This window comes from Agelaius tricolor, unplaced genomic scaffold, assembly GCF_023055355.1.
Source record: "Agelaius tricolor isolate 1412-34295 unplaced genomic scaffold, bAgeTri1.0.p SCAF_25, whole genome shotgun sequence".
In the NCBI taxonomy this organism is placed as follows: Eukaryota; Metazoa; Chordata; class Aves; order Passeriformes; family Icteridae; genus Agelaius; species Agelaius tricolor.
Window position 1 is genome coordinate 5,905,080 of NW_027269285.1, and position 23,315 is coordinate 5,928,394.

Here is a 23,315-nt window from a genome sequence, read left to right on the forward strand (position 1 = left end):
CAGCAGATAAGTAACTTGGAAAGTATGGGAAGGATAAAAGGGAAACAAACCTATCCTGAAAAGCAATCATCAGTCAAATGCTTAATTAAATGAGCTGTTGCACTGGAGTCAGCAGGACATTAACAAAAAGTAAAAAGTGATTTGGAACCTCAGAAAATCTCACACTTTGATGTGATTTCTCTTCCAGTAAGACATGTGTGTTCTTACTGGCTCTCTAAAGGAAGAGGAGTATCTTCATGGACCCCATTCCTACTGGAGAAGAGAGAAATGAGACAGTTTTTATTATTATTATTATTATTCCACAGGGGCACAGGTAGAAGGGTCAGGGAGGTGTACAGAGATAATAAAACATCAGGAACAAATCTCATTTATTAGGGGTTTGGGGAAGATTCAAATTACTGCATTTTCCCACATTATTCAATAACCTTACTCTTTTGCTTAGAAGTGAAGGAGGATATTGGAGATTTTTATCTTCTGAAACAGAGCTAAAGTGGAGGGAAAATGAGATGCCTGGTTCAGTGGATTAAATGTTAGGAGATAGCTCTTAATCTGGAAAGACCAGAGTGGGGTCTGGACTTTGCACAGAAACTTGGCTCTTGTATTCTCTAAGCCCTGTCACCGTGATATCTGGAGCACTGCTGCTCCCTAGAGTCAGGAAAACAGCCTTCCATCTGAAAAATCAGCTGGAAAGCAAGAGCCAGCCATGCCACACAGCTTTTCTTTCCTCCTGTGTTCAGTGGAAGGATGTTTTGTTCTGATATGAATGTGCTACATGGCCGGGACTGGAATAATTGCAATGTAATGCTCAGACATTAAAGATTCCCAGCCTACAAAATGCTAAACTTACATCCACTACCATCACATGGAAAGATGAAAGCAGCTTTAGTCTTGTCTCTCTTATGTAAATAGAGCCCCCAGAGGAGCAAAGTGTTTTTCCAATAACCAGAAAAGAATTAAATTAGGTTCTCAATCAAGAAAGAATTTTGCTTTATAAAAGCAGATAATAATTAATGCAAAGACTTATTTAACAATAAATCATTCTCATCAGTTGGGAGTTTGTTTTAATCTGGTTTGTCATTTTCTCTCTTGTGCAGAAAATGTCACATTCCTCTTGTCCATCGTGTTCCCTTAAACAGTCAAAAGTCTTAATTTGGAACTGTTGATGGGAATTAGGAGGGTGATGTTCTCAATTCCAAGGTGAAGAGCCTGAAAATGCAGGAGGCTGAAGAGCAGAGGTTTAAGCCTGTCTCCACCTCTGACAAAGCCAGAGCTCACCCTGGGCAGCACAAGGGCCTGGGAAGCTGCCTAGGGAAGAAAAACCTGCCTGGAGAATTTCCCTACCTCTTTAATTTGCTGGCTCATGCCCTCCAGCAGCACCAGTGCTGGTCTTTGATCCTCACATCTGCATTCCTCTTATCCAAATTAATGTTTTCTCCCTTTCAGCTTGTCTTTTAAGGCATTTCTGTGCTGGCTGACAGGCTGGGGCTGTGTGATACCTCTGCAACTTCCAGGATGTTTGAACAGCTTATCAACAAAGGGCAGAGCATTGCCAGAACGTGCAAAGGCAGCAAAGCCGATGAGCCACCGAGTGCTGCAGAGCTCACCGAGGAGCTGTTTGAAGCCTTCCATGGCATGTCCAAAGAGCTGCTGGAGGCTCCTGGGAGCCCTTCAGCTCTCAGGGGAGTAGAGTTTGACCAGGTGCTGCAGCTCTGTGGCATAGCCCGTGACTGGGCAGCGCTGGTGAGCCTTCACAAAGCCGTGGGCACAGCGGTAGCAGAACACGAAGCCGGACGTGGCCAGGGCCGTGGCGTTGACGCGCACCTTGCGGCACAGCGGGCACACGGACTTCAGGCTGGGCAGGACAGCTGAGCTGGGCTCGTGATCCAGGTGCACAGGAGGTGGAGGGGTGGGGAGGGCTGTCAGGGACTTGATGGTCTCCTGGTTTTCTGAGGAGTACCACCAGTCCAGGAACTGGAGGAAGAAGACGCTGACGGACAGGCCGGTGGACAGCGAGAGGGCAACGGCACCCAGAGCCCTCTTCAGGGCCAACTGCACTCGAGAGGAAAGGCTGCAGCAGAGAGAAGCAGGGAGAGATGGTTACTGCTGCACATTTATCCATCTAGAAACCATGGGGAAAAGCACCTGGGGAGTGACAGCTTCATACAGCTCCTTAATGCTAAATTAGTTGGTCACTGTGTCCCATGTTTGCACTCATTAGGATGTTTCAGATTTTTATTTGAAGGAAGATCCAAGATGGTTACTGCTGCACATTTATCCATCTAGAAACCATGGGGAAAAGCACCTGGGGAGTGACTGCTTCATACAGCTCCTTAATGCTAAATTAGTTGGTCACTGTGTCCCTATGTTTGCACTTATTAGGATGTTTTGGATTCTTGTTTTTATTTTAAGGAAATCCAAATCTTGGTTTTTTTTCAGAAGTCTAAATCAGAATAATTTGGATTAAAGGATCCTGGAGCACAGAGTGTTTCACTCCAGGTCACCATTTCACAGGGTATTCAGTGTGGCCATGACTAGCTGCTGCTTAGGAAAATCAAAGAAATAACTTTCAATCCTTTCAGCAACATTGCTGCAACTGCTGCACCTCCTTTGCTGGAAAAGTGCAGGGGAAGACTGAACAGAATAAAGGCTTGCATGCCCAAAAACACCCCCAAAGTCTGAAATTTTATTACCACAAAATCGTTTCAAGCTAATCCCTGCTACTGGTTTCCTTATTTATACATAGACACCCTTTTGGAGCCTATTTTGTCAGTGTGAACTTTCATCTTGAACTTTTGGAGAACAAGGCACTTTTACCTTGCAGCATCACCTCTAAATTTACACACCCACAGAGCCCCCTGGAGAACAACACCTGAGCCAGGTTCTGCCATACCTGTGTGTTTGACTTGAGGTGCTTTCAGCCCATTTCTTCTCCAGGGCCTGGATATCCTCTGCAGTCAGCCTGACCAGGCGGACACCAGCCAGCTTCAGCAAGGGGGAATGATGCTCAGCCTTGCCCAGGATGTAGCACAGCTGCTGGATAAGAAACCAGCCCTCCCAGGTCATGTTCACATAGGGGTAGGCAGCTAGAAAGGCTCTATAGAAGCGCTTCCAGGATGATGAGGGAGGGTGGATGGAGTATTCATCCTCTTCCCTCAGGCTGGACACCAGTTTCTCCAGCTTTCCTTTCAGGTAAGGAACAAGAACCAGCAGGAGCAGAGATTTCCAGTGGTGCCTCTTTGGCAGGCCAGCTGTGGCCAGAGGTTGCCGTTTGCCGTTTCCCATGGGGATCCTCTTCATGCTATAGAAGTTCTCAGAGAAGGAGGCGCTGCACCTGGCCAGGTAGTGCTGCTGGAGCAGCAAATCCAGAAGGACGTAAATCTCATCAAACCACCGCCAGAGGAACCCGTACCGGGCAGGATTGGACTCAGCAAGCACCTGTTGCAAAACGGACACAAACCAAAAGGAATCAGAGCGGTTTGGGTTGGAAGGAGCATTAAAGATCATCTGGTTCCAGCCAGGCACCTTTTACTATCCCTGTGCTCCAAGCCCCGTCCAATTTGGATTTCAACACCCTCAGGGATGGGGCGGCCATAGCTTCTCTGCGCCAAGGCCTCCCCACCCTCACAGGGAAGGACCTGAAGGCAGAGTAAAATGCTAAGTTATAAATCACAGCAGAAGTAAACGACGCCTCTAATTCTCAAACCCAGGTGGCTCACAACTGTCCCGCTGCCTGCGAATGCGGCCGGAGTTGCACGCCAGCCCTCCCTCCTCTCCCTTCACCCTCACCCTCAGGCTCACCTTGACCAGGTGCTGCAGGGCGGGTTTCACGGCGGCCATCAGGCTGTCCTGGGCCACCGCCTCGAACACGGACGGCCGCTCCTCACCGGCCGGGGCGGCCGTGAGGTGAGCGCCCACTTCCGCCATGACACCGCCACACCGCCCCGCCGCCAGGGGGCGCCGCGGCCCGGCCCCGCCCCGCCTCCCGGAAGCGCGGGCCGCCGGCGCTCCGCCCGCTGCCGCCGCTCTATGGTGGCGGGGCGCGGCCGCTCTGGGCGGGGAGGGTTTGATCTCGCTGATCCAAGTCCGCCCGGCCCCTCCGCTTCCGGTTCCGCCGCCGCCCCCGCAGCGGTGAGTCCGGTCCGTGAGTGGGGCCGGGGCTGAGGGGACGGGAGGGACACGGGGGATGGTGAGGGTCAGCGGCGGGACACTGCGGCAGGGCGGGTACGGATACTGCTGGGAAATTAGGAGGGGCTGAGGGGGCGCTGGGAGGGGTGAGGGCAGTGCTGGGGTGCCGCCATAGGGTGGGGAGGGTGCTGGGAGGGGATGGTGGGAGGAGGTGTGAGGGACTGGGGGGAACTGGGATAGGGAGGGGAGAGAAACTGCTCAGGGAAGGGCTGGAGGATGATGGGAGAGCGCTGGGAGGGGATAGCGGGGGGAGACCAGGGGTGGGGGGACTGGTGTAGGTGGGAAGGGGCACTGGGAGAGGGAACTGGGATAAAGTGGAGGGGGCACTGGGAGGAGGAACTGGGATAAGGTGGGAAGGGGCACAGGGGGGCATTGGGAGGGGGTACTGGGAGGAGGTGAGGGGTACTGGGAAAGGGAACTGGGATAGGGTGGGAGGGGGCACTGGGGGAGGTGAGGGGCACTGGGAGGGTGGGAGGGGTACTAGGAGGGGGGAACTGGAATGGAATGGGAGAGTCGCTGGTGAGGCACTGGGAGTGGCTCTGGTGATGTGCTGGAAGAGGCCACAGGGAGGACTGGGCAGGTGGTTGCAGAGGAGATGGAGGGGTGAGAGGAGCAGGGTCAGTGGGTCCTGGAAGGAGACACTGGTCTGGGGTGAAGGATTGGACTGGGATGGGCCTTGGTGGGATGGGAATGAGTATTGCAAGGTGGGAGCAAACAGGGATAAGGGCTGGGTGCTGAGAGGGACTGGGAGTGCTGGGGAGGGGAACTGGGATTTGTGGGGAATGCTCCTGTGACTGGGGCGTACTGGGAGAGATCTGGGGAATGGTGCTGAGGGGGAAGGGCTGGTGGGCAGGGGGCTTGAGGGGGGAACTGGGATGCCAGTGAAGGGTGGGTGGGTGCTGGGAGTCCTGCTGGAGGTGTGGGAGGGGCTGGGATGGGGCTTCCAGGGAATGGGCACCACCAAGGGGGTGTTTGGTCCCCAGGATGGGAACAAAATCCTGGTGCCAGCACAAGTTCAGGGCTGCAGGCACAGCTCCCCCTCTGCCATCCAGGTTCCATTGCTCTGTTTGTCTTCCTGGCTCTCCAGTGGCCCTGGGCCACGCTTGGGCTGTCACACAGCTCCTTGAGAGGCTTTCCAGGAAAAATGGGTGGCACCACTTCCACTGGAGTTAAACCAGGGATCACTGGAGAGATTTAGGGATTGATGGTTTCAATGTCCAGGAGCTTGCCTTAATCCCAAGGCCCTTAAACCTGCCCCCCTCCTGTGTGGGATCAGTGCTTGGGAGTGGGTCAGGCTGACTGGAATCATGTGTGGGGTCAAGCAGGTGTTGCTCAGACACAGGGTCAGGTTTTCTGTGTGGGTTTGGGCTGAGGAGGCTTATCCTGCTTTGGTTCAGTCTGTATTGAAATGTCAAGGCACTGTTGGTAGCACTGAGCATTGCTGGAGCTTTCTGGAGCCATTCCTCCCTCTCATCTCTTCTCATTTGCTGGGGTTGGATCAGGAGGAGCCTTTTGCTGTCAGCTTTGAGCACCTCTTACCTGTTTCTGTCTCAGCACAGAACAATAGTGAGGAGGGGGCAGTCTAAAGCAGATTTTTCTTCTGAAAATACAAGGCTGTTCACGATGTTCTAATTTACCTTGGTTTTAGATTTACAAGGAGCTGGCATTTTCTGCAGTCACACAAACAGCAGTGTTTGAAATATCTGGTTCCATTTGCTGTAAAGCACGCTGAGATTGTTAGTGATGAGATAATACCCAGTGCTGCTGGCAGGCTGTCTCTGAACAGTGTGCAAAGCAAGCTCTGACACACATGAAGCAGCAATCTGGGTGCTTGTGAGAAAAGGAGCTTTTTCCTGAGCTGCACATGGAGTAGGGCAGGTTGGTTATTCACCTAAGGCACCTCTCATTTGCATCCATCAGAGGAGCCATGAGCTATGCTTGGCCCTGTCTGAGTGTTTCTAGGATTTTTCATGTTTCCAAGTATATGAAAGGAGAAAAACAACAATATCTGAAAGGAGGAAAACAACATAATGTGCTGCCCTTGGGGTTTAATGACCGTCTCTGAAATGCAGCAGGGTTCCTTCCTCTCTGTGTGTAGCTTTATTCAACTGGGCTGATGTTTATGGTGTTTGGGTTGGGTTTTTTCCTCCCCCCCTCTATTTTCTTTCTAATCTGCTGCTCTGGCCCCAGCTAAAGCTGTATTAGAGTAGCTCAGCTGAGATGTGACCCTGGATGACAAATCCCCACATAATGCAAACAAAGAACATCGAGGCCACATTCAGTGCTTTTTGCATGGCACTGTGCCAAATACTCTGGCAGAGAAAAACATTTTAAGTCTTCCTTTTAAGCTGAGCTCAAACCCGAAGGACTCTGTCAGCAATAATGTTGCAGCTGAACACAGGCTCTGATTTTAATTACAATACAAGCTCCACAGCAGCCTCTGCTTTCAGGGAGGGGCTGTGAGATTTTTGCTGGAAAAATTACACTCATTGTGGCTTTCCCAACCCAGCCTCTGTTTTGGAAAGAGGTTAAACCTCCTCTGCACGAGGAATGTGTTTCCAGAGCTGTCTCCACAGGCTTGGCAGGAGCAGAAAGGGAGAGAAATCAAAGCAAACCCAGTCATTCAGCCTAATTGGATGAGGTGGAAACAGGGCAGGCAGCAGCTCCAGCAAGCTGGGAAAAGCAACAGGTTGATCCTCATCCAGATGTTTGGCAACTGGACAGGATGATCCCATGAAAAAAGGGTGGAAATTGGGGCAGTGCCCCTCAGCAGCTGCTGGGAATTCAACTGCTGGGGTGTTCAGCTGATCCAGGTGGATGGTGATGGCATTGGGGTTGGTGAAGGGATGAGGGAGGAAAGGGTTAAGGAAGAACAGTTGGATTGCACTGCTGGGCAGTCCTGAGTTCAGAGCTGTGCTGGTCCTTTTGCTGCTGAGCCAGCAAGACCTGCAGGGTTTAGAGGCAAGACAGGCAGCATTTAGGGAACAGATGATTTACTGCTTTGCTGGCAGCCTGTAAGGTCATGGAAGGATGTGTAAGAAAAGGGGAATTGGGGCCAAAAAGATACAACAAGGAGGAAAAAAATGATAAAATCCTTTTTGAGATGGTTTTAGGGTCATAGTTCCTAGCATTGATACAGACTTTCATCAAAAGCAGTAAAAGTGCCCAGTCCTCTGCTTGTTTTGAAAATTGCTTTATATTTGTCACAGAGCTAGCAATTGTAAGAATGAAATTATGGATATCCACATATGTTTGGGCAATCCCTGTATTCCAAGGCATTAATTTAGTTCTGTGGAGCAAGAGAAGTACTGGTGAGACCACTCTTGTGGCTCTGCTGAGCATTTGCTGCTCCAACAGCATTTTTCCATCCACAAAAAAAAAAAAAAAAAAAAACACAACCAAACCAAAAAAAACAGAGAAGCACTGAAATAATGAGCTCTGTGTGTGTGTCTCAGAGGTGGGATGTCAGATCTTGGCAGAGAAATATTTCAATTTCAAGCTTGAGAAAACTGAAAAGTAATGGTTTCTCTTTTCAAAAAAAAAAACCAAAAACCACTGTTTTGCATCTGCTGGGAACAAAAGGAGGGAAAGCAATGAAAGGCCTGGGGGTGGGTGTTGCAAGTGGGGTTAATTGTGCCTTCCATCAGATGCAGCACAGGCAGATATCGTTAGGGGGAGATGAGATGACAGTTTCCTTTGTCTGAAACATGGACTTCTCCTGCCAGGCGAGACACTGGATGTGCTTTTCCTTGGAAAATGAATCTGTGTACCCAGGAAAGACAGCTGCAGAGCACACCAGCATCTGCTGGTTATAAGGAGTTCAAAAAATACCTTTTGCCTGCTGAGACTGAGAATTTAGGAAGCTGGGCTGAGCTCCACTGTTGTGTTTTTACCAAGCCATTTAAATCCCTGCCTTTGCCAAGTAAAACCAGCAGCAGGTGCAGGATGAAGATTGGGGAACTCGTGCCTGTGGATGTGAAGCTTTTGCTTCCTCCTTCACTCACCAACCGTCCTTGCTCGAGTTCCTGCCTCACAAACTGGCTGTTGTCACCAAACTGCATTTGGAGCTGACTTGTTCTTTTTTTATTCCTCATATTCTCAGGTGTTTTAAGGAACTGGAACCATGACGGACTCCAAATATTTCACAACCAATAAAAAAGGTTGGTGTTGAGCTGGTGCAGTGGATTGGAGGTGGTGGGTGGTTATTTTTACACAGCTTTTTTAACTGCATGCAGGAGAACTTGTGTGCTTTTCTGGTAGCTCTGTCCCTGTTTCTCTTCTTAATCATCCAGGGAGGAACTTCCAAAGTAGGTCACATGGTGACAAAAGACAAAGCTGGGGTATTACACGTTTTTGTGATTCACAAAATGACCCAAATTGCTGTTTTTTCAAGGATCAGAAAGCAAAGCAATGGGATTTGAGTGCAGAGACAAAGTTCTGGTTATGGGCTAACAGGTGCCAGGCTAGGGATGGTTGTTCATCTGGGCATCACAGGATGAAGCTGATGTGGGGAATTTAATATTTTGGATATATACATCAAGCAAACATAAAGGGTTTTCCTGCTTCCATTTTCTCCAAAGCTGCAGGTGCACTGTTTGACTTTCTTGTGCCTTCACTGCAGGTGTGGTGGTTACCTCACCTCAGGACAAGCTGCTGCCCTTAAAAATGGGAATCCTGGAAAGGCTTTTGGGGATCACTTTACCCATTCAGCTGCTTCAGGGCAGGGCTTGTTCTGCTGAAACTGTCCCAGGCAGATTTTCTAACCTGTTCTTGAACAAAACACTGTTGCTGAGTGCAATTTAAGCCTGATCATTCTCCAGCAGATGTGGAAAATGGTTTGCATTAACCTCTCCTTTGCAAAATGGCTGAGTGCTCCCTCTGAATGCCTGCCAGTGAAAAAACCCACACTGTTGATGTATTTATGTGTCATTAAGCTTCACAATGAGCTCATCAATGAACCTAATGCAGTTGACATCTTTCAGAGGAGTAACTCTGCAAGTTCAGAGCTGAAGGCAGGTTTTTGTGGGCTGGCTGCAGGGAGCCAGTCTGGGCTGGGTGAGAGCTGGAGCTGTCTCAGCTCTGCTCCAGGGCAGGAGCTCTGGGTGAGTAATGCCAGGCTCTTCCTCAGGCAGGAGGGATGACGAGTGGTCTCTGCACTGCAGCAGCTTCTCTTCTTTTTTGGAGTCCCTGGCAGTCTCTCTGTGTCAAATTTTAATTAGTGCTGCTGCTCTGAGCAAGTGTAGGAATGGGAAGTTGGTGCTAGAGCTTGTCAGGGATATTTGGATATTTGTAACATGTGCTCAGGCTGTGGCTCCCAGTGGGAATGCTGCTGGCTGTCCTTCCTGAGGAAAGCTGTCTATCTGTCTGTCTGTCTGTTGGGAGCATTATCCTTCTCATACCACTGGCTCTGCCTGGAGCAGGCCTGATAAACAGCCTCTTGCACATCTTGTTTTATTTTATAACTTGATTGCCACTTTGGTGACCCAGCCTGAACTGGCTTTCTACACAGTCATATCTGGAGGAATTAATGCTGCTTTGGGAGCCTTGGAATCCAGACAGACTCTGTTTCATGCAGGGTAGCTCTGTCTTTTTAGCTTTTTTCCACTGGACTAAACACATGCTGTCCTGTTTCAGGAACCACAGCATTTGGGCTCCACTCCAACTTTCTGAGGAAGCTTTCAATGATGAGCAAAACTTAAAAAAGTCTGGGCAAAATTCCTAGCTTAGTTTGTTTCTTGCAGGCACGAATCTGGCATCTCCAAGTATCTTTTCATGCTGGTTATGTAATGGTTGCCTCAGAGAAACAGATGCTCCAGGGATGTGATTTGGTGTCCTGGAGGTGGGAGAGCTGCCACACGCAGCGTGGTTCTTGTTTGTGGCATTTTCCTCTGCAAGGTGGAGTCATATCAGTCCCTGGAGTGTTGCAGCTTTGCTTCTCACTGAACCATGTTCTGCACAAGGTCTGACAGCTTCCAAGTGCAGCTGGAGCAGTTTTATGATTCCCATAAAAGGCCAAGAAAGCAAAAATTCACTCTTGAATTACCCCTAAAACAAGACCCTTTTCTTCTCCTGAGAGGTTTAATCTGTTTTTTTTTTTTTTTTCCTTCTGCCAGGAGAGATTTTTGAACTGAAGGCTGAACTCAACAATGAAAAGAAAGAGAAGAGGAAAGAAGCTGTAAAGAAGGTTATTGCAGCCATGACTGTGGGGAAGGATGTCAGGTAAAAGCAGTTTGTACCTGTGGCAGCTCAGGTTGTCCTGGGACTCAGGTGTGGTGACACATGGAACAGCTGAGGATGGCTGTGTCCCTGCCTGTGCTGTGCCTCAGTCACAGGTGTCTCAAACTCCTTGCTGTCACTGAAAGCAAGAGAAACAACTGTTTTCAGTGTGGGTTTAGCTCAGTGCCAAGAGCCCATTTTATTTAAAGCACACCCAGAATTCATCCATTTTGTGTGGCACTTTAGGTGATGTTTTCTTGCTGCTTGCTGTCCTGGATTTTAATGTTACAAAGGTAATTTCAACTTTTTCTTAGCCTTATCTGGCACAGCATAAATTTAAGCTGCATTTTAAAAAGGCTGATGTTAAAATTGAACCTGTGTCTTACTGCAGCTGAAGGACACTGGCATTTACTGTCCCCAGTACTGTTTTCTGAGAGAACAAGAAAAACCTGGATGAATGCTTTCTCCCTTTCTCCCTCTGTTCCTGGAGCCCAGCAGAGAATCAGTAATTCTGAGTTCACAGCAGCCTGGTCTGTTGCCACGGAAATCAATATAAGCTTGCAAATTCAGCATCATGACTTCATCATAGAATGAAGGAACATATAAACTGAAAGGGAAAAATACCCTAATCTTTCCTGCCAGCAGCATTTACCCATCACCTTTAGATCCCCACAGCAAACCTGGGAGCTGCAGAATCTTTGTGTAACTTCCTGTGTTATTCTGCAGTGCTGTTTACAGATGGCTGCTTGACATTTGAGTGAAGCTCAGCTTGTCAGTGTTTAAGCTTCTAATCACTCTGGATTTTGCTAGTCTGGAATTTGGCAGGTTCTTCATAAGTGTCCTGCATGACCAAAACATTTTAAAGCAACGTTTTTCCTCTTGTGGATTCATTTCCAGGCCTGGCATGGTAGAATTTCCTTGTTTGGTGAACTCCCTAGTTCATATTTAGGAAATGGCATTTTCACCTCCTCCTATGTTAAAGCTGTAGAAGAGGTTAAATTATTATTATTATAAAAGCCATTGCAAACTGCTTTGGAAGGGAAGGTGACCTTTCATTAAACAGCAGGATGCTTAAAGTGGAACTCCAGTTTTTCTGGCTTCCTTGGTGCTGTTACTGTCTCCTTTGCATGCCATGCAACCTCTGGTTTTTATTTTGTGGGTGGGAGTGTGGATGTGCTGGAGGGCAGGAATGCTCTGCAGGGGGATCTGGGCAGGCTGAGTGCATGGGCTGAGGCTCAGTGATGTGAGGTCAGGTCACAACAACCCATGGAACACTCCAGGAATGAGGAAGAGCTGCTGGAAGGATGGAACAGGACCAGGAGTGCTGGTCAGATGTGCCCAGCTGGCCAAGAGAGCCAATGGCACTTGGCCTATGTCAGGAACAGGGCAGTGATTGTCCCTCTGTGCTGGGCACTGCTGAGGCCACACCTCAGATCCTGGGGTCAGTTTGGGGTCCCTCATGACACAAAGGACATTGGATGGGCTGGAGCACAGCTCTGATGAGGAGCAGCTGGGGGGGCTCAGCCTGGAGAAAAGGAGGCTCAAGGGGGACCTTCTCACTCTCTGAACTCCCTGACAGGAGGGTGCAGCTGGGGTCAGTCCCTTCTCCCAGGTGACAATGAGAGGAGATAACCTCCAGTTGTGCCAGGGAGGTTCAGATGGGATTGAAACAGGCAGTGGTGGAGTCACCATCCCTGACAGAGTTTTAAAAGGTGTTTAGATGTGGCACTTGGGGACGTGGTTGTGGCAGTGCTGAGGGAACTGCTGGCGTTTCCTAACCTGAACAATTCTCTGATTGCATCCTTGTGTTGTGTATCCAGCTCTCTGTTCCCTGATGTTGTCAACTGCATGCAGACTGACAACCTGGAGCTGAAGAAGCTGGTCTACCTGTACCTGATGAACTATGCCAAAAGCCAGCCAGACATGGCCATCATGGCTGTCAACAGCTTTGTGAAGGTAACCTGCTCCCCTGGCACATCAGGAGAGGGTCCAGCACAGTGCCTGCCAGCACATCTCTTTGGCCTTTGGGAGCTTTATCTCTGCTTTGGGGCTGGGCTCATAGAGGAGGGTGCTGAATCCACCAGATTTGAGTCCTTTCTCAGTTGTTCCTTCTGGTTACTGCAGAGATGACTTCAGCAGCCCTGTGAGAGAGCCTGCTCCAGGGAAAGCTGCTTCTGTTGTTTTACCAACTTCTGCTACTGGAAAACAGATTTTATCTGTTTCATCTTCCAGCCTTTGTAGTGTCTGAGACATGGATATCAAACTTCCTGTTTGAATGTTCCAGCTGTGCTCTGTGTGGAAAACCTTTATCTCTGGTGAAACTGAGAGACAGTTCACTGGAAAAACAACAGCCTGATTGCTGGCTTGCCTTTAGTTCTCTTGTCAGGTTGCCTCTCCTTATCTAGGAAATGTTATTCCACTCTCATGTTGTGCAAGATAAAACCCAGTGCTTAGAAGAAGTTTGAGACTCCTTGTAGTGTTATAAAATATGAGACACTGGGGAATGGGATTGGGTTCCAAGTTTCTTTTCTGATTCTTGAGGCAGAAGGAGGTGAGAAGACATAAGCTGAGAGGTCTGCTCTTCTGGTCAGAGAGGATGTCCCTGTCTTCCTCTCTGGAAAGAATATTGTCTGGCAGGTCGGGATGAGGCACACTGGTGTTATCTTTTATACTAAAAACTACTCTGTACATTATTTACAATAACTTCCCAATACCTATCACCTATGTTAGACAGTGAGTTTCTACTCTAAACAATCTAAACCAATCTAAAAATGCCACCATCACCCAGAAGATGGAGGCTAGGAAGAACAAGGAAAAAGAATAAGGCACGCCCAAATTCCTCCATCTTGGGACCCCAAGCCCCCATTCTAAAAACCTCAAAAATCGATTTTCCCCTCCGTGACAAACTATTATTCTACTTCAACTTTCTTCACTTGTAATTCTTCATATAAACGTTGGTAATTGTTTTTTCCAAGGGCTAAATCAAAGGCACGGGAGCCTTGGGCTCTGAGCCCCCTGGCAGGGTCTCGAATCCTCCAGGCCAGCCAGGGGAATTTCCTGGGTTCTGACACTTAGCATGCAATCAGAGAGATGCTGCTTAAGTAAGAGCAGTCTGGTTACAGGGAATCTGCTGCTGCAGGTGTGTTTGTGTCATTGCAGGACTGTGAGGACCCAAACCCCCTGATCCGTGCCCTGGCCGTGCGCACCATGGGCTGCATCCGCGTGGACAAAATCACCGAGTACCTGTGCGAGCCCCTGCGCAAGTGCCTGAAGGATGAGGACCCCTACGTGAGGAAAACTGCAGCTGTGTGTGTGGCCAAGCTCCATGACATCAATGCCCAGATGGTGGAGGACCAAGGGTTCCTGGATTCCCTGCGGGATCTGATTGCAGACTCCAATCCCATGGTAAGGTGTTCCCAGCACGGTGCTTTATTGTAAGTTCCTGTGGCAGGGATGATGCATCTGACTCCATGTTGTCAGAAGGCTAATTTATTACTTTATAATACTATATTATATTCAAGAATACTATACTGAAGAATACAGAAAAGATACTTAGAGAATGCTAAAAAGATAATAATGAAAACTCGTGATTCTTTCCAGAGTCCTGACACAGCTTGGCCCTGATTGGCAAATGAGTCAAAACAATTCACAGAACTCACATCCAATGAAACAATCACCTGTGGGTAAACAATCTTTAAACACATTTCACATGTGAGCACAACACAGGAGAAGCAAATGAGATAAGAATTGCTTTCCTTTTCTCTGAGGCTTCTCTCATTGCCTTTCAGCTCCCCAGGAGAAAAATCCTGGGCAAAGGAATCACGTTCAGAGAATGTGAGTGCCACATGCTTGAGTTTGTGTTGTTTGGAAATCATAAATGTGAAAGGTTCTGAGATGATTTTGGTTAAGGAACACTTGTTTCCTCAGAAAACAGGGAGTATCTTCTGTTGTTTGATCTGCTTGGGCTTTTGCCTGTTTTAACTTCCTGGCTAGGTGAGTCAGAAGAGCAAGAAATATGTGATGGTGCTGCCTTGGTGACAGCTTGTAGCTCTTGCTTTCCTGCAGGCTTTGGCTCTTCTTGGAGTAAGAGTTTGGATGAATTAATTTGCTAATGCAGATAAATTCACTGGCTTGTAATGAGTGAAGAAAATCAATGCTAATGTTTTTAATAAAGTTAAATGAGTTGTCAGAGGAGAGGTGGAGATCATGACCAGGAATTTCACAGGAGTAAATTACCTACTAAATCAGCATTTAATTATGCTTGGTGAAGGGTCCACTTCCAAGCCAGGTGTCTCCTGCTATTATTTTGTGACTAAAAGGTGGTGGCCAAGGAACTGAAGTGTCCCACTGCATCATCCTTCCATTGAATCCTGTTTCCTGCTGGAACCCAGGGAGCATACCAATATCAGCCTGACCCTTAGCAGGGAAGAAAACTTCTGCAGCTCAGTTCAACTCACAGTTTATGAATGTGACTGCTGCTTTTTTAGCTCTTTTAGAGAATGGACTCTGGTTAAAGAAATAATCTCACATTATTAGGGCAGGTTTAACAGCTCTTCCTGTGGTGCATGAGTCAAACCACAGAATTTCTGTTCTGCTGTAGTTTTTGGGCACCTGAGATAAAGCAAGTGCAGGTGATAAGGTGCCACCCCCTTTAGCAGGAGAGTGAAGGCTGCTGATTGCTCTTTGTAAGACTTTGTAGAGACAGTAAAACTCGAGGTGTCTGACTGTCACAGGCAGCAGTCTCAGTGGTGGTGTCTCTCAGGAGATACAGACACCTCTTTCTCTGATATCCAGCTCTTTTACAAGTTGTTCTTTTTATCTGCCTCCCTGATATTTTTTTTTTCTTATGCCAGGCTTCTCTGTGAATATTGATGACTACTTGAAGGTGCTTTCTTTGTCTAGGCAGCTGCTGGTTTAATATAACATTTAATCTGGCTACAATTTTAGTAGAACAGGAAAAGAAATTTTAGAAGAAAGAAAGAAAGAAATTTTAGTAGAAATTTCAACTTAACTAACCTTTTAGTTAAGTTGATCCTCTTGGAAATTCCTTTTTGGCACAGTGGTTCCCTCAAAAGTACAGGAACTATCCACCCCTATTTAAGGTTCATCTTCCTGGTCAAACCATCCACTTCATTGCTTTCTCCATGTGAAACTTCCTGATGACCTTGAATTGTGTTTGCCAAATAAGTTGTATTTGTGTGCAAGTTGATATTTATTAAGGTATTTTTCCTTGGAATGCAGTCCTGCCCAGAAGGTCTTTTTAAGTAAAATGTGTGTATCAGTATTGGCTATCAAAAAGAAAAGATTGCTGGAAGGAATGGTACAGATGGATCTTTTCTGATGGCCTATGCCTCTGTAAATGGTGCATCTCAATCATTGCAACCTGTTAGCCAAGCTCATTCATATTTATATTATAAATGTTTCTCCTCTTTTGATGGCTTGTGGAAATGGGCAACATTAGACACTTAATGAAGCAGAATTTTTGAGATGGGAAATCCACACTTGTTCTCTCTTCTGAGAAATGAGGATTTTGAGCAGGAGCTAAAAAAGGCTGCAGCTGAAAAATAGTCTTGAAGAAGGGTTTTATTATGGCTTTGTAATTGGTTGCCTCTAGCACATGAGCAAGCTCTAAGCATTTTAGCTGGGTGTTGGTAGAGGAACATCTCCATCTGTGGTTCACTAATTGCCTCATAATTGTGCAGGGATCAGGGTGCATATTTCTCTGGGCTCAGATCACCTTCATCATAAGCATGTCTAAGTTGGAGGTGACCTTCTCAGAAACATTTTGGATTTATTCTTTTTTTTTTCCTTATATTTCTGGATTAATGGCATTATTCTGTGTTAATAAAGCAGCAGCCTTTGGGGATGTTCAGGGCATTGAAGTCCTGTTGAGGTGCTGTAGGTGCACAGCCAGGGCTCTTTCCCCTTTATCTGTTTTGTTGTTGTTGTTGTTTTCAGGATGTTGCCTCAGTTCACATGAGGTGATTTTCTGTGCAGGTGCAGCCCCTGGGTGAATTAATTCAAACTTCTAATTGCAGAATATTGATAGGGATGTATCTGGTGAGGTGGGCTGGTGGCTTTTGCCACGGCAGCAGAGTTCTCTGAGTTGTGTTGTGCAGGCCATGGCCCAAAACCCTTTACAAGGGCAGGCTTCAGTTGCCCTGCAGAAGTTTGATTGTGGAGAAGTCTTTAATCTCATTTTCCAGATGGCTCTGAAGTGCCTATGACTGCCCTTTATCAGTTGGGATCCTGCTGAAGAGGATCCTTCCATAGAGGGGGAGCCCTCATTTCTTCCCAGAGCTGTCTTAAGCCAATCTTTCTTTTTTCACCCTGCATTTCTGCCCATGAAGCTCAGCAGAGGCAGGACTGCAGGAATAGAAAGCTGGGGCCTGGCTGCCTTGGGCTGCTGCACTTGCTCAGCCCTCAGCACCTCTCTTGCTGGTAACCTGGCTAAAATGCAACTCAGAAGCCTGTTCTCCCATAATCCTCATGTTCTAACAAAAATATGGTTCCAAAATGAAATTTTTGTGCCCTAACACTGTTCACAGCCAGCAATAGGCCACAGTGAGGGGAGAGAGGTGGGAGTGTTTCACACCTACTGGTGGCCAGAGCTTCTCTGAAGTGATGGAAAAACCTTCTTTTGTTATTTTTTTTTTTCCTGCTGCTGTCTTGTTCTGGCCTTGCAATGACTGCTCTTCCTTGGAGCATTGGAGGTGCTGAGCCCAGGAGAGGGAGAGCAGACCACGAGATGGCAGCAGCTGAAAGCAGAACCAAAGCTGACTATCTTTAGACACTTTATTTTGTAACTACTCCCTCCTGGTTTTTTTTTTATCCCTGCACTTGGTTTTCTTCAGGAATGTAAATATTAGCAGAAAAACATGAGAGGAAATCCATATAAAACCTTACTGGTCTTTTAACATTTGAATGGAACAACCTTTCTCTCCAAATATTTTCAATCCTTGACCTTCTAAAGTAACTTTTAACCCATGCAATAGATTCCTTGCCAATCTCTGTTATCTGCATGGCTTAAGTTAACTGATGTCACCTTCTCCCTGCTATTTTCTAGGTTTTTGCTGTTCAGTTTTTAATTCCTTCCTGTAGCATTTCTCCTTCCTCATGCTGGATCCAGGGTTTTTCAGGTGTGGCTGTTCTGTGTTTTTGTGGACTGTACAGACTTTTTGTGCTGTGTTTTACATCCTCTACATCACAATTTATTGTGAGAAACATTCTTGGGACTCAGCGTAAGCTGAGATCACATAATTGATTAGTAAATGCACCAAGTGTGTGGGGTATAATTAAACTCTCTTGTAGCTGGGAGGTTTTTTACCTTTAACACTAAGAAGGGAATCTGAGATCTGACAGTGGAGGTGGGAAGGTCCAGCTTGATCTAATCCAGATTCCCTCCAGCAGTATTGAGTTTCCACAGCTCACAGATGAGACTAAAAACCTGTAGAGATAAATCAGAGTGTTCTCCTGCAAGGGATGTGGGTTCCTCCTCTGCCAGAACTCCAGTGCATGTGTGGAAGCTTCCTGGATGACCCTATGGAGGAAGATGATCTTCCTTTTATTTTTCTTGCTAGCTAGCAAGCAGAATGTCTCTGAGCTGATGTCCTGAGGAATGAGCCTGTTTAGAGACAAAAAAGAGCTTTTGCCTCCTGGGCCTGTCCTCTGCAGGAGTTTTATCCTTCTCTTTCTATTAAAGCTGAGAAAAGAACCCCTTGGTGAGAAACTGGTGATCCCTTGAGTCCCAAAAGGGCTTTGTGGGAGGCAGTCAGGGATGTGGGAATTGTCTTATCCAGCAGGGAGTGGAACAGCACCTTCTCCCTGGGCACAGGAGGTCACTTGTTCCTCATGGGGACTCTCCCAGGCCTGTGTTTTCCCTCTGCAGCTGGTGTTTTCTTCTGGTGGGAGGAGTGAGCTGTCACTGCTGGATGAATTCATGATTCCTGCTCATGAAGGTTGTAAGGACTTGAAAATCCACATCCCAGTGTGGAGCTAAATATTGCTGGGAGCTGTGGGCTCTGCAGCATCTCATCAGCCTGGGGCTGCTCCAGGATTCCCTTTCTGTCTTGTTGCCAAAAAAAATACCCCTCTTCTTTTCAATCCAAGTACTGCAGATGCAGGCTGGATCTTGAAGTCTTCCAACCATGTCTGAATTGATCCTGTGTGTGGTTTGGGGGTTTTTTATAATGTTTGCGCTGCAAGTAGAGATAATATTTCCTTCTGGGAGACACTTGATGGCATTTGTGGGTGGAATTTCTTTTACCCAGTGATGGATTTGTTGCAGTGAATGAGAACATTGCTTGGGGCTGTTGAGGAGTGGTGGTGGTGGCACTTTGGAGCTCTCTAATGGATGCTTGTGCTGTTTCCACGAGGCTGTCCAGAAGGAAAAGCAACACTTCTGGTAAACTATGCAGCCAAAAGCAGCAACAAGCTGGGAGAGAGATGGGGAGAAGCTGTGGAGGAGCCTGTCTGAGCAGTGGCTGTGTTCATGTGTGGTGGGATGCTAGAGAGAGGAAATGTGGGGGATTGCCTGGCAGTGCAGAAACCAGCTGTGTGTGTGGCAGCAGGCACAGCAAAGACTTAGAGCAGGGAGAAAGGGAGAGCTGCCACCTGTGACTGGTGGCACAGCTTCTGGTTTCCCACTGTGACCCCCTTGTTGTGCTGCTGAAACCAGCTGTGGCTTTGGAATGAGCTCCTGCAGGGGAATCTCACTTACTGAGCAGGTGTTTTCAGCCTAAAGAGGTCTGAGGGAATTTCAAGCATGCATGTGGGACTTGGGTTTTTTGTTTGCTTGGTTTTGGTATGAAGGATACAGCTCTTGAGCATCTTCCCTCAAAGCTGTGCTTTTTTTTTTCCCCTGTGTTTTCAGTACTGGCAGAGAGGTGAGGAGTTTGGTAATTTGTGAATTTCCACGGCTCCAGAGTTCGTCTTCCCAGATCCATAATTTATAAAGCTTAATTGACAAATTCATCTATCAGAGACTTGTCTCCTTCCAATTACAGCCACCAGTATGTGCCTAATTTCCAAAGTATTAATCTTGCTGAACAGATCCTGATTCCAGGATCTCTAACATCAACCAGTGTGCTGGGAATTTTGTTGACATGTGTCTGCATGTTACTTCCCATTGGAACAGACACTTCTAGCTATTGAAAAGTACCATTTGTCAGATAATGTTGTGGTTGTGATATTTTGGATCTCTGCACCCCCCTTTTTAGGGCTGTGTAAGGAATTTGGTGCTTAGCTGGTCCTTTTTTCTCAGCTCAGATCAGAGACAGCCCATTTGCCACTGGATGGTGCCAGCGAGAGCCTCTGCAAGGAAAATAAAGCAAAACCTTTCTGATGTGTCTGGTAGGTGCCTGATCCAGACTGGGATCACACCACTGTGATTTTTGGAAGGGGAACAGGGAGCTGCAGACCCTTTGTGTCTTCCTGTGGAGTTTAATTTCCTGCACTGAGGGCTCAGCTGTGCCAAGGAGAAGCCCCTTGTGATGGAGCAGCTTCTTGCCCACCTACCACAAGAGTTTCAACAGCTGGGGGAAGCTTGTTTTCCTGCCTTACAGCTCACACATCCTGATTTTTGCAAGGATATGAGAGCAGGAGTGATGTTCCAGTCTGCCACAAAGTGCCATTTTTCTGCAGGGAAGTGCAGAAAAAAAAAAAAAAACCCAGTTAGGGCAAGCACACCGTGGGAAGTATAACACTTAACTTCCCTTGCATAAAAATTCAGCCCACTTGCAAAAAGCAAGCCAGGAGGTCTTCCCCACCCAGGCAGTTTTTGGGATGTGATCAGGAGCTGGGAATGTGTGAGTCTCCCAGAGCTTTAATTTAAATCCATACATATAAACAAGCATTGACAGTGTGAGAGGCTCAAGGGGGCTCTCTGACTTGCAGGGTTGAGCCATTTCATAGAATCATTCAATCACAGAAGGGTTTGGGTTGGGAGGGACCTTAATGCTCAATTTGTTCCATCCCCTGCCATGGTCAGTACTGTCCCATATTGCTCCAAGCCCCATTCAGCACTTCCAGGGATGGGGCAGCCACAGCTTCTCTGGGCAACCTCAGGGCCTCGTCACCCTCCCAGGGAAGAATTCTTTTGTAAAGTAAGAAATGTTAATGGTTCCTGGGCTAGGGAATGGTTCCTGTTCCTAGGGAAGCAGAATAAGGAAGGCTTGGAGATAAAAGTGATGATGTGAACAGGATGAGGGGTCTTGTTCTCTGGAGAGCACCTGTTTGGGACATTTTAGGCACACAGCATGGTCATAAAAATGAGTGGCCCTGTGAGACACCCATCCATGGCTGCTCTGAATCTCCCAGCTGGGAGCCTGTGCTTGATGGCACAGATGTACCCTGCCAGCCCAGAGTGCTCTCTGAAATGTCAGCACCTCAGACTCAGCTCCTGCAGCCTGGAGGGCAGGAGCCTCCAGCTGTGGAGGGAGCGCTGCCTTCCCTCAGCCTTCTCTGAGCCCCTTCATTTTTCCTCCTTTTCTTCATTTCCGCTTCACTTTAGCAGCATGGCGAGCCTGAGGTTCCTGTTTCAAGCAGCAGAACGTTGTATTTCATTAGCTCCATTACACACTTGGTTTAATTTCCAATTAGCTTGGGATGCTAGGGAAATAATCTGATTGCTTTGACTGGTTGGCGTTCTGGATGTGCCGAGCTTCCCTCCTGTCCCCCCAGCCCCTGCAAAGCTTTTCTGTGTGGGCTGCCAGGCAGACATGCAGGTTTTCAGCCACCCCCTTCCCTCCCTGGTGCTGTTTGAGACCATTTGCTCTGAGCTGAAGGTTTGAGCTGCCAGAAGGAATCACTTGGAAATCACAGCGCTCCTACCTCTGCAGCTTCCCTGGAGGTCGGCTCTGGTCTGCCTGGCTGCAGAAAGAGTTTGTCTGGAGGTGGATTTAAAACTGTTGGGTTCTTCTTAAAGCTGTGATGTAGATTTAAGTGTAGAGGTTTGGGCTTGGTTTCTTTTTTTTTTTTTTTTTTTTTTTTTATTTTTTAATAAGAGCCTGGGAGGTTTTGATTACCCTCATCCCAATCATGCTTCTCCAAGAACCTAAATGTATTGGGTAATTCCAATAAATTCCTCCAAATTTTTCAGTAAATTTCTTCCAATAAATTCCTCCAAATTTGTCAATAAATTCCAATAAATTTCCTTCAATAAAATCCTCCAAATCTGACAAAATTCCTCCAGCCAAAAGGAGGTTTATTGTCATTCAGCTCATCCATGCTCCAAAGGGATGTTGCTGTGACTGCATTTGAATAATGTCATTGTGTACCCAGGGTAAACTGATTTACATCAGCAAGCCAGGGACCTGTTATTGTTATTAATTATTATTAATTCTTCAATCTGCTCTGCATTTTTATTTTCTGGGGGATTTTTAGGTAGATCATAATTTGGTAGCTCTTGGCTTAAAGTTGGTATTCTTAATTGTGAGTCAAATGAGGCATTTTCCAGTGGAGTTAACTTGGGATTTTGAAAGCTTTTTCTGTTCAATAGCTGTTTATGCTCACATATCTGTGGCTACTGTTGACTTCTGGTTTTTTATTATTTTTGAGAACTCGAGCCTACACCAGCTGTTAGTTTTATGTACTTTAAGTCTGCTTCTTCCAGTCTATGGGATAAAGTACACAACTGGTTGGTTTCTCATCAAAATAAACATGGGGCATGTTTTGAAAAGCAGAGAACGCTTTGTTTGCTAAAGAAACTTAGGGGTTTTTGCAATCAGCCTGTGAAACTTGTCTAGTTCCTTGGTCCTATACCATTTGTAAAGCTTTATCTTACTTTTATGTCCCCCAGCAATTCTATCATCTTTTCTTTTAAAGAGAAAATAACTTCTTGCAACTGATCACTTTGTTCTTGCTGTTTAATGTAGTTGGGCTTTCTGATGTTGTGCTGCTGTATTAAAGAAGAAGTGTTAACCCAGTTGAAGACTTAAGGTTCAGCTTTAATGTTGCAGATTTTTTAAAATTTTTTTTTTGGCCAAAAACCATCTTTGTAAATATTTCCAGTGGCACTTCCACGAGTGCCAAAGCACCCAGTGGATTAGCAGGTGATGGAACACCAGAATTGGTTCTGAGTGGTTCTTTGTGGATTTTTGCCATACCTGAGTGAGAACTTTCAGTGGGGGATGCTTCAGTCCTTGACCTGAGCTCTGACTTGGTGGGAGCAGTTGGCAGAGCAGGAGCTGTGTGCTAGGGCTGTGCAGGGCTGCTCTGTGTTCCTGTTGCTGCCTGAAGCAGTGGCAGTGCCAGGGAGGAGGTGAGGCTGTGTGCTCCAGCCAGTGTTGGTGTTGGACTGCTTCCTGAGAGCTGCTTGCCTTTCAGCTGGGCTGGGGCTGGGTGAAAAGCCTCGAAGATGCTGATTGTTTTCCTTGGCATAGCACAACACCAGAACACATCAATATGTTCAGTGCAAATAGCCAGCCAGTCCTTTTTTTAATAAATATTGTTTAAAGTTTGCATTTATTCCCCACCCTTTCCCTTATCCCCTTTTACTTCAATTATCTCCTTGTCACTGCTGCTGAGGTGGGGGGTGAGGACCAGCTTCAGTTGTGGACTGTGGATTGTAGATCCCAGCTCCTCTGGCAGGACTGAGCTGCCACCAGATATTTCACAGCCCCTCCCAGTCCTTTTTCTGCCACTCAAAGAGACCACAACCCATGTTCCCAAGCCCATCTGGCCTTCTGCCACTTCCTCATGGATGTTTTGAATGGAATTAGGAGTGGATTGCCACCTCCTGTCCCATCCTCTGCTTTGAGCTGGACACTTGCATTTTTGCTGACAGGGACCCAAAACGATGCTGAGAGCAAAATCTCATTCTCAGTTTGGTCTCTGGGTTGGAGCTGCTGCTCTCCACCCATGGGAGCAGCATTTCTGTGCATCCTTTGCCCATGGCAAACACAGGGATAGACTCC

The 23,315-nt window shown here is 47.1% G+C and overlaps 2 protein-coding genes across 5 annotated transcripts in view; one reads left to right on the forward strand and one right to left on the reverse strand.

The window, feature by feature from the left end:
- Positions 1 to 237: 237 nt before the first annotated feature.
- On the reverse strand, positions 238 to 4,001 carry PEX12 (peroxisomal biogenesis factor 12). Its single transcript, XM_071447951.1, has 3 exons — positions 3,799 to 4,001; positions 2,891 to 3,435; positions 238 to 2,068 (listed from the first exon to the last, which is right to left on the reverse strand). The coding sequence occupies exons 1-3, from the start codon at positions 3,922 to 3,924 to the stop codon at positions 1,669 to 1,671; spliced, it is 1,071 nt and encodes a 356-aa protein (XP_071304052.1). The 5' UTR covers positions 3,925 to 4,001; the 3' UTR covers positions 238 to 1,668.
- Positions 3,989 to 23,315, forward strand: part of AP2B1 (adaptor related protein complex 2 subunit beta 1) — a 77,474-nt gene continuing 58,147 nt past the window's right edge. For 2 of the 4 annotated variants that reach the window (XM_071447944.1, XM_071447947.1), the window contains exons 1-5: positions 3,989 to 4,128; positions 8,288 to 8,345; positions 10,299 to 10,404; positions 12,222 to 12,357; positions 13,561 to 13,806. In XM_071447944.1, coding sequence (XP_071304045.1) covers positions 8,309 to 8,345; positions 10,299 to 10,404; positions 12,222 to 12,357; positions 13,561 to 13,806 — 525 coding nt within the window. In that variant the 5' untranslated portion in view covers positions 3,989 to 4,128; positions 8,288 to 8,308. Of the gene's footprint in view, positions 4,222 to 8,287; positions 8,346 to 10,298; positions 10,405 to 12,221; positions 12,358 to 13,560; positions 13,807 to 23,315 lie in introns of all 4 variants that reach the window. The other 2 variants (XM_071447946.1, XM_071447945.1) reach the window with 2 other exon arrangements.